The sequence below is a fragment of the Lepus europaeus genome, chromosome 14, assembly GCF_033115175.1.
Source record: "Lepus europaeus isolate LE1 chromosome 14, mLepTim1.pri, whole genome shotgun sequence".
Taxonomy (NCBI): Eukaryota; Metazoa; Chordata; class Mammalia; order Lagomorpha; family Leporidae; genus Lepus; species Lepus europaeus.
Window position 1 is genome coordinate 41,399,575 of NC_084840.1, and position 10,799 is coordinate 41,410,373.

Below are 10,799 nucleotides of genomic sequence, written 5' to 3' on the forward strand. Positions count from 1 at the left end.
GAGAATCCTCTGAAATGCTGACCTCAATTTCTGGAAAATCTTTGTCCCTTGGATTTTGGTCTCACTCATTTCAAGTTTTTCCTTCCTATTTCTTCTCAGTCTGATCAACTCCTTTTCAATGTGACTTTCCTCAAGTCTTGTTTTAGGATCTATGCTCTTTTTATTCCATGCATTTTCCATAGGTAACTTCATGTATTCCCTGAATTTCCATTACTGGGTATAAAACCAGGAAATTCCCAAATATAGCCTACAGCAGGATTCCAGACTCTCTAAGAGTACATTTTTTAACATGGGCATGTATGACCTGGCTTCTGCCTTTTTTTTTCCTATTTCATCTTCCTTTGCCATTCTCGTTCATTACATTCCAAGGAGACTGAGTTGCTCTCATAGTCTCAAATATTCTATTTCTCTCTGGTTTCTCATCCTTTACACATGATGTTCCTTCTGTTTGAAACACCTGCTAATCCTTTCCCTCAAAAACTCTGACTACATTCTAGGCTTCTCCCTAAGATAAAGTCTTCTTGGTCCAAAGGCTCCCAAACATATCTTGAACATATCCATTTCTATCCCATCTCGCTAGTCCACACAGTAATTCAAACTACCATCATCTCTCACCTACAATACTGTTTTCAACCAGTTCTTCCCATTCCACCCTATTTCCTTCCCAATTTCCATCTATTTACCATAGAATTGCCAGAAAAATATTTTAGAAATAGAATCAGATTTTGTCACATGGTGCTTAAAGCATTTCAGTGGCTTCTCACTGCAATTAGAACAGAATCCAAACTCCTTTTCATGGCCTAGAAGAGACACTATAGGATTAATCCAGTGACTCTGAGTTCCCTCTACCTGCATTATTTACAGTGACTTTAGGTCCTTAGAACACCCCAAGCTCTTTACCTGGTTGGGGCCTAGACAGCTATTTCCTGATTAACCTAAGTAGTCTCTACTATCATTCTCCAAGAAACCTATATTTATCGTAATCTGTAATTATATTTTACTTGTTTATGGTCTGCCTTGCCTCACAAGTATCACGCCCATTTTACTGACCACTGTTTTAATGCTTGTTGAAGTTTTGGGGGAGAAGTTAGTAAGTGAGTGTTTCTAGGAATGCCAAGTTCAATTTCAAAAATGTGTGAAACCATTTAGCAACATTCAGAAGTAAAGAATATGGGACTGGAGCTCAGGGCAGTAATTGGGATTGGAGATAGTGATCTGTACATTCTAAACATGCCAGTTAAACTGAACAAGAACATGCAGAACAAAGATAATGAAATTGAGAACATCAAAAAGTAAGCAGAGGCTGGATCAGCAAAAGGGACTCAGAGATTAGAAAGGTAAGAGAAAAACACATTCCCTGAGGTCCTAGAAAGTAAAAATCAGAAGCAAACAGCACACAACTGTTTGGATGCTGAGAAAAAGACATAAATGAAAACATTGGATTAAGCACTTCACTGGGAATACTACAAAAAATAAATTTGGAGTGTTAATAGTCAAAATTTAAAGGAAAAAAAGTTATTCAAAATAGGAGAGTCAAAATGAACTATCTGTTATAAAGTTTGGTAGATGAGAAAAAGAATGATGGCTTGAAAGGTAGTTAAGTAAAGAATTATTACTTATGTATACTGAAGGGTGTGAATTTAAAACAAGATGGTAGGGTGAGAATGTCTATATGGGAAAGAGGAAATGTGAAGGCCCCAACTCATTCTAAAAGAGAGGTGAGAAAGTGTGATATTCTAATAGTAGGACTGGCTAAAAACAGAGGTTCTCAACTGTGGTGCACAGACCCCCCCTCCCTTAGAAGTCTAGAGATCCTTTCAGGGAGACCATTAGTGGTTAAAATGATTTCCACAATAATACTAAGGCATTATTTGCCCTTTGTACTTTGTGCACAGTCACAGTGATAGTCAAATGGCAGTGGTATGACACCAAAGTAAGAGTTATTACACTAACAACCACCACCCATCTCTGTCTCTCTGTCTCCCACACACACACACACACACACAGCCCATTTTACTTATGAACACCCTTTCTCACATAGTGAAAATGGCTCTTTTCTAATCTTGACCTTGAAAACAATATCTTTTTAAAAATATACTGTGTAAAATGAATCTTGATGTGAATGGAATGGGAAAGGGAGCGGGAGATGGGAGGGTTGTGGGTGGGAGGGAAGTTATGGGGGGGAGGAGGATCCATTGTAATCCATAAACTGTACTTTGGAAATTTATATCTACTAAATAAGTTTAAAAAAATAAAAAAATATTCTGTGTAACAAAAATAAATTACCCATAAAACACTTCTGCTACATTCTAAGGTATGATGGTTGAGAGCTATTTCAAGGAAAAACCACAGTTAAAAATCATATTTACTTATTTGAGAGGCAGAGAGTGAGCGAACAAGTACTCCCATCTGCTAATTCACTTCCCAAATGCCTGCAAAAGCTAGGAAGCTGGGCTCTCCATCCTGATCTCTCTTGTGGGTGACAGGAACCCAGTCACTTGAATCATCACTGCTGCCTCCCAGGGCTGACATTAGCAGGAAACTACAATGAGGAGTATACCAAGTATTAAACACAGGTACTCGGATATGGGACACAGGTATCATAACTGCTAGGTCAAATGCTCACCCCCTTCAAGTATAATTTTTGGAACTGCAAGCTGAACTAGCTGCTTTTTTAAAGTGGAGCACTGCCTTTACTTTGAAGTATTGTAACAAATCGCAATTATTCAGACTCAGGTATGTGAAAGACATTTTCTCAGACATCAATTAACTTGAGTTCAAAACTTTAAGGAAAACAACTGACAGCATTTTTGTCAGTGAAAAATTTCAATCTCTCAAACAATAACTGGGCAAACTTGCATCCACTACTGTGAGTTTGAGATTCTCAATGATTAAATATTTTTCCAATGAGAACAGTAGTAACAGCAACAAAATGTGACTTTTGATAACTATAAAATGAAATATATTAACATTTGGAAGGTCATCATAAGCTAGTGCATCAATAATTTCCAAATGACCAATGCATGCTGTTACAAATCAATGTATAGGTAAGAGAGCCATTCGATAGTATGACAATGGGGCCTGTGCTGTGGCATAGCAGGTAAAGCCGCCACCTGCAGTGCCAGCATCCCATATCGGTGCTGGTCCGAGTCCCCCGTTGCTCCATTTCCAATCCAGCTCTGCTGTGGCCTGGGAAAGCAATAAAAGATGGCCCAAGTCCTTGGGCCCCTGTACCCACATACCCACATGGGAGACCCTGAAGAAGCTCCTGGCTTCAGATTGGCACAGCTCTGGCCATTGCAGCCAATTGGGGAGTGAACCAGAGGATGGAAGACCGACCTTGCTCACGCTCGCTCTCTTTCTGCCTCTCCTTCTCTCTGTGTAACACTGACTTTCAAATAAATAAATCTTTTTTAAAAAAAAAAAAAAAGTAATAAGTAATTTATGAGAGTGTTAAGGGACCTGGGGCGGGCTGGGAAGACTTGAAAGCCACTGGCCTTGGAGGAGAAAATCTTAGAAGGCTTCTAAGTTAAACATATAAAAAGAAAGAGAATCAAAGTGAGGGAAATAAGAAGGGTAGAGAATTGCAGAAAATGTTAATTCTAAAAAACCTAAGAAAAGCCAAAAAGGATGAAGAAGTAAGAAAAGCATTGAGGGCTTAGCTAAGGTTTAATTACATTTATACTGAGGTTGCCCTCAATTTTCTCCAGCAATACACAGAATCTTTGGAATTCGATGGCAGGATAAACAGAAAACTGAAAATAATTGAGATAAATGTATGGGGTAAAGTTTTTAAGGACACATGACAACTAAGGGTACTGATTATCACTTTAAGACAATCAATTTAAGGCCAGCTCCGTGCTCACTTGGCTAATCCTCCACCTGCAGCACTGGTACCGTGGGTTCTAGTCCCGGTTGGGATACCGGTTCTGTCCCGGTTGCTCCTCTTCCAGGCCAGCTCTCTGCTGTGGCCCGGGAGTGCAGTGGAGGATGGCCCAAGTACTTGGGCCCTGCACCTGCATGGGAGAGCAGGAGGAAACACCTGGTTCCTGGCTTCGGATCAGCACAGCGCACCGGCCATAGTGGCCATTTAGGGGGTGAATCAACAGTAGGAAGACCTTTCTCTAACTATGTCAAAAAAAAAAAAAAAAAAAAAAGACAATCAATTTAAGGTCCAACCTAGGAACAAGAGATAAAGCCTATTTGCCCAATGGTAGTAGGAAAGGCCCCCTGGATGTATCCAAGTACAGAAGAGAAATTAGGCTCTGTCAAGCTTTCGGTGTTATATAATAAACGTGAACGAATAATGAATTCTTGTGTACCTTAAAAACTCTAATAATGTAATTTTCAAGATCCATGGCTAGGGCTTATAATTAAAATTACATAATAGTGTAATAGTGAGTTGTTTTTGTACTTTGAATATTAAAACCCCATGGAGGCGCCATTGCTGTGGTGTAGTGGGTAAAGCCACCACCTGCGGTGCTAGCATCCCATATGGGCACTGGTTCAAATCCCAGCTGCTCTACTTCCACACCAGCTCTCTGCTACGACCTGAGAAACAGTTGAAGATGGCCCAAGTCCTTGGGCCCCTACACTGCGTGGGAGACCTGGAAGAAGCTCCTGGCTTCGGATTGGCCCAACTCTGGCTATTGTGGCCATTTGGGGAGTGAACCAGCAGATGGAAGCTCCTCCCCCCAACCCTGCCTGTCTATAACTCTGCCTTTGAAATAAAAGAAAAACAACCCATGAAGACAATTCTGCCAAATATGCTTTCTGCCACATTTCGTTTAATTCCAGTATACATGTCTGAGTATATAACTAATAATGGATAAAGGCTATGAGCCTAAAATGAAATAAAAGTCAGTGAAATAGAAATTAAGTGTTCTAACCAAAAATAAGACTATGCTCATTAGGCTTCCCCTTTATTACAAGGTTTATTTTAGTTTAATTTTTTTTTAGGACAAAGAGTCATTTTATCTTGTCAGGTGTTCTCATATTCAGATCGTTTTCTCCATTTGAAAGGAATTATCACAAAATGGCTGGGTTTTTTCTGTTTGATCAGAAATTACCCATCTAGCATCTGATCCTAAATAAACAATTCTGTATCACATTCCATAGTATTACAGAATAGAGAAGTCTTTCTCAATTTCATATTTTAAAACTCAATAATTTAAACTTAAGCCATGAATTTCTTTGCAATTTTCCACATGACTTACTATATATACACACACATTATTCAAACCAGATTTATTTGCATATGACTTACCTTACATATATACATTATTCAAACCAGTCTGACAAGTACAGCTTACATAATTCTGGCCAACCATGTAAACAAAAGTCCATAGAAAGACTTGATTTGACTATTACAAGTTACATGATCTCAGTTGAGACAAATATCTGAACTGGGACTTACTTCCTCATCTATAAAAATGAGGATGACTACACTTGACTTTTGTTACCTTTCATGGTTAAGGATTAAATAAGATTTTCAAAAACTAAAGTAAAACAAAAATGTAAGATATGACATATTTTGAAGTCTGAATAAAAAAAGCTAGGTTTTCAAAATACTAAGGAATTACTTGTCAAATATGCTTACAAATTATAAATTTTAAAAAGCTATAACTTAGATCAATTGTTTTAAATATGCTAGAGATTAAAATATCTACTCTTAAGAGAAATTAAAGCTTCCAAGTACAATGACATCTCTAAAATGATAGGATCTACAACATTATCCTCTCTTTGGGAAAATAATTAATATTGGCATGGAATTTTATTACTTTTGTATAATGTTAAATCACCTTACAGTAAATGCTCATACATTCAAATTTTAAACCCAAATGTATTAACTCCTAATACACACTGTACTATACTTTCACTTTTCCTAACTTATTTGTTCAATTTCATTGTTTTTATATTATGTAACAAAAATTGTGCAACATTGAAAACATCAAAACTATTTCAATAAATTATAGTCCCACTCCCCCAAAACATTGAAATGCCACAAGCAGCAAAATTAGGTTTCTGTTTAAAATTTAGGTAAAACAATAAAGTAACTTATAACTTGGAGTTAGAGAAATGGTTTCTAAGAGTTTATAATCTCTGTCAGAGGTTGGCAAACTACAGCCCTCATCTACTTTTATACAAATTTTGAAGTACAGCCATACCCACAATTTTGCTGCAACAGCATAATTATTACTGAGGCCACTGGACAGTTTCCAGAGTTAGCCAAATACTGAGCTAATCAATAGAGAACAAATTCTCAAAAGTCAAATGTTTTCATTTAAAAATTAATCTGCATGGTCAATCTGACTGCTTTCTACTATCTCCACTACTACTTGCCTGGTCCAAGCCACCATCTTGTCTCTGGATTACTGCAACTCTCTCTAATTTGATCTTGTCCATCTACTTAGTCCAATACAGTGTATCTGCAAACACAGCAGCCAAACCAATCCTTTAAAAACTGTCAGATCCTGTCTTTTCCTTCCAATAAGAGTTAACACCCAGTCTTTACAATGACCTTCAGAAAGTCTTATTTCTTTTTTGTTTGTTTTTTGTTATTTTTTTATTTTTTTGACAGGCAGAGTGGACAGTGAGAGAGAGACAGAGAGAAAGGTCCTCCTTTTGCTGTTGGTTCACCCTCCAATGGCCGCCGCGGTAGGCGCGCTGCGGCCAGCGCAGCGCACTGATCCGATGGCAGCAGCCAGGTACTTATCCTGGTCTCCCATGGGGTGCAGGGCCCAAGGACTTGGGCCATCCTCCACTGCACTCCCTGGCCACAGCAGAGAGCTGGCCTGGAAGAGGGGCAACCGGGACAGGATCGGTGCCCCGACCAGGACTAGAACCCGGTGTGCCGGCGCCACAAGGCAGAGGATTAGCCTGTTGAGCCGCGGCGCCGGCCAGAAAGTCTTATTTCTTATAGAATTTTTTATTACTCTTCCCTTCCTTCATTCCCCTCCAACCCCCTTCTTTTTCTTGAACCGCCCTGGCGTATTTTCTGTTAAGTCGTTTATAATGGCTATTCTGTCTAGAACATTCTTCAGACATCTGCATGGCCAGCTCAGTGACTCCCAAGTGTTTGTTTAAATTTGATCTGGAAATGAGGCCTACTCAGAGTGTCCCACCCAGAACTCCCTAATCCCTCACCTTCAACTACTGTAGACGATTTATGCTATGTTATTTTTATTGTTTGTCCCTTCTTTCCTATCCTGCCTAGTCTCAACTGCAAGAACCTGGAACATTAAGGTTGGTAGGAAGACACACAGGAGAGTAAGTGGTACTAATGAACTGCGGAAATGAAAAATATGTTCATAAAATAGGACTATAGGCAATTGAGCAAAAGTGTAGAAAAAAGCTATGATGATTAAATTTTGAGTTAAAAAAACACCCAAACCCAAGACATTAAATCACCTAGTAGGCAAAACACCCACACATACACACACCAGAAAACAAAAACTCACTCATATTTTAATGAAAAGGGATGTGCAGAAAAGAATTATCTAAGAATGCCAAATCAAAAACTACATGCCAGTCTGTTTTACTAACCATATTAAAATAATTCAGATTGCGGCGCCGTGGCTCAATAGGCTAATCCTCCGCCTTGCGGCGCCGGCACACCGGGTTCTAGTCCTGGTCGGGGCACCGATCCTATCCCGGTTGCCCCTCTTCCAGGCCAGCTCTCTGCTGTGGCCAGGGAGTGCAGTGGAGGATGGCCCAAGTTCTTGGGCCCTGCACCCCATGGGAGACCAGGAGAAGCACCTGGCTCCTGCCATCGGACCGGCGCGGTGCGCCGGCCGCAGCGCGCCTACCGCGGCGGCCATTGGAGGGTGAACCAACGGCAAAGGAAGACCTTTCTCTCTATCTCTCTCTCTCTCACTGTCCACTCTGCCTGTCAAAAAAAAAAAAAAAAATTAAAAAAAAAAAATAATTCAGATTGACTAATCACTATGATTTCATAAATCTACCTATAATTTTATAAACATTTATTCCAAACATCTTACACCTATATCTTGCTTCCAAAAGATTAATGAGATCATAATTTTCAATTCAATATAGTTATAGACTATTTAATAAAGCCAGAGTTGATGTTACATTAATAATGAAGCAAAGCAGTCTCTTGCACCTATCCCCACAACCCCAAAGGACTGCCACAGTGATATTTAGCAAGGTTCCCTGAGAATGAGTGAATGCAAGTATCAGTTAACATATCAAAATTAACTGCCCCCACCTTGATTCAGAGGTGATAATTTAAAAACTACCTGTTTAACTTAAAATTTTTTAAAATGTAAGACTTTGTAGAATTACATATCACGATGTAACTATTCTTTGACAAAACAAAACAAAAAATCCCTTATTTTGAAATGGTAGTGATTAAGCTAAATTTTTTTAGGGAACTTCTGCAAGACTAAAAATGTAGTAAAGCATTCTAATGCATCATAAAGTTTTTAGAATGTTATCACCAAACAATTTCTTGTAATTGTCAGGGCAAAGCCACAGAGTAATCTTTGGCATAGTCCACAATTAAAGGCTTTCAAAATTAATATAATAGCCACCATTTACAGAGTGTTTACTGTATGCCAGACACTGTGCTAAGCGCCTCAGTGTATTTAATGGGTTCTTTAATCCTCACAAAAACCCTAGACTGCTACTATTATCTGCATGTTACAGAGAAGGAAACTGAGCTCAAATAAGTTAAATATCATGAACCTAGGACCCCAAAAACATATTCCAAAGATTGTGCTCTTAACCATTACCAGAACTGTCTCTGAATTCTCCTTGAATTTGCCCCCAATATAAATATAAACAAGACTGGCTCTCACCGAGGTCTACACTGTAAAATGCTTAATACTGACTGACTACCAAACAAGTGAAATGTTCCAGTTTTGTGTCTTTTATAGCTGTTCGCTATTAGCATAAATAAATCAAAGAGAATGTTAAAATCTGCAAATGCAGATTTCCAAAGTTTCCGAAAAAAATTAAGTGACTTAATGTGTGAAAACAGCCAAACTAATTATACGCAGTGTTTAGAAATGCAAACCAAAATAGTGAAAACAGGCGTATTAGGAGTTGGAGGGACTTGGAATTCATTCCCAGTTCTATCAGTAGTGCAACTCTGGCACGGTCATTTCACCATCACGATTCATTTCCCTCACCTGTGAAGCAAAAGCGATGGACTAAACAACCAAAGTTGTTGTTCTTACGACAGACCTATCTGGGCGGGGCGAGGGCATTTTTTAAGTACTGAATTTTCGTTCTAAAACACATTTTGAAGTAGGGATTTATATTTACTAAGCCCCTATTCTCCCCATAATCCTTTGGGAATAGGTGTCTTCTGAATAAACATTTTAATAACAGTGCTTCACCAGCACGCATTACTGATCCTTTCTATTCCAAAGGCTTTGCTCTGAACCACAATCGTTGGTCCCCTGAAGCAATGGGTCAGTTACGTTACACTAGCAGAATTCAAGCATCAGAGATAACGCGCCCAGAGCCGCGCAAGGGTTGGATAAATAGCTATTCTGTTTCGCTAATGCCTGTGTTATTAATACGACTTCTTATGTAAGTAGAAATACTGTCTGGGTAACCTCAGGCCTGCACAGGAAGTGATGAGATTCATAGTAACAGATACTAAGGCCTCTCAAAACCAGGGATGCTTTGGGCCAAGAGAACACTTCGTTAACAAGCCAACGCTGCGCTCACACCTGCAGTACGAACAGCAAAACTGCTTTCTGCAATTCTCCACCTGGACTTTCTGGCGGACGCTACGCTCTCCAAAAAACAGGACGGACACCAAGAACACCAAGCTCTGCTGGGGGGTGGGGGGCCCAGCCCCAGGCCGCCGCAGCACGCCAGCAGAAACTGACACAGAGCCGAGCGAGGCGAGGCGCGCTCCGCGGCGCACAGCGGGGCCACCCCCACCCAGGGTAGCCTCCCGCAGGCCGGCAGAAAAGCTCCGGGTATGTAACGGACGGCTGCAACCATTCTCTCAGCGACCCTCTTCCCCCGAAGCGGACAGAACGTTTCTGGAAAACCCAGATTCAGCGCTGAGCACGGGAACCGGGACAGAGCGCGGGGCACGTGAGGGGCTCGAGCGAGGGGCGTCACAGCCAGAAGCTCGCCGGCCGAGGAAGCGGCGGCTGCAAGCGCCAGTCCCGCCAAGGTACCTTGCGTCCAGCGGCAGAAGATAGTGTCGGAGAGGCCGGGGCTGCTCTTGGTGCCCCACACCAGCTCCATCAGCTCTTTGGTCAGTTCGGACATGACAGAGTACAGGCAGGCGGGTCTTCGCTGTCAGGACTCCTGCCCCGGAACATGGGCATGGGGCGACTTCGGAGACAGAAGGGGCAGGACCGGTGCAGCAAATGAATTCGAAAACTAGGCTGGAAGAAAGCGAAAGGAGAGAGAACTACTAGCAGGGACCGCGCCTGTCAAGCTGGGTCCAAAGCAGCGGCGAGGAGTTTCCCTACCGGAAGTGCCCTGCCACTTCCGGATCCTCTTTCACCCGACACAGGGGAGGTGCCCGGTAGTGGCCTCCCCGGAAGCGGAAGTGGGGGCGGGAAGAGCCGCGGAAGGCCATGGAGGCGGGTTTTAACCCTTGTGAGGCGCTTGGGGCCTTTAGGTGGGCTAGTGGGTTCTGCACACCGACGAAAGCACACCCGTGGGCGTCAGTATGGTTTTTTGACTCTTGGAACACGCCCCTTCCTTCCCCGCCCGGGGACTCTGTGGTCTCAGCTGCTGGAAGTTCTGTGCCAAGTCCTTGGGCCTAGAACCTATGCCACCTGCCTTAAAATTCGTGATAGTAA

At 41.4% G+C, this 10,799-nt stretch overlaps 1 protein-coding gene across 5 annotated transcripts in view; it reads right to left on the reverse strand.

Moving 5' to 3' along the window:
• Positions 1 to 10,493, reverse strand: part of MINDY3 (MINDY lysine 48 deubiquitinase 3) — a 94,191-nt gene extending 83,698 nt beyond the window's left edge. For 3 of the 5 annotated variants that reach the window (XR_009867927.1, XM_062210507.1, XM_062210506.1), the window contains exon 1: positions 10,164 to 10,493. Coding sequence is in view for 4 of the 5 variants with exons in the window: in XM_062210507.1 (XP_062066491.1) it covers positions 10,164 to 10,257 (94 nt within the window). In the remaining variant the exon portion in view is untranslated. The remainder of the gene's footprint in view (positions 1 to 10,163) is intronic. The other 2 variants (XM_062210505.1, XM_062210504.1) reach the window with 1 other exon arrangement.
• Positions 10,494 to 10,799: the final 306 nt, after the last annotated feature.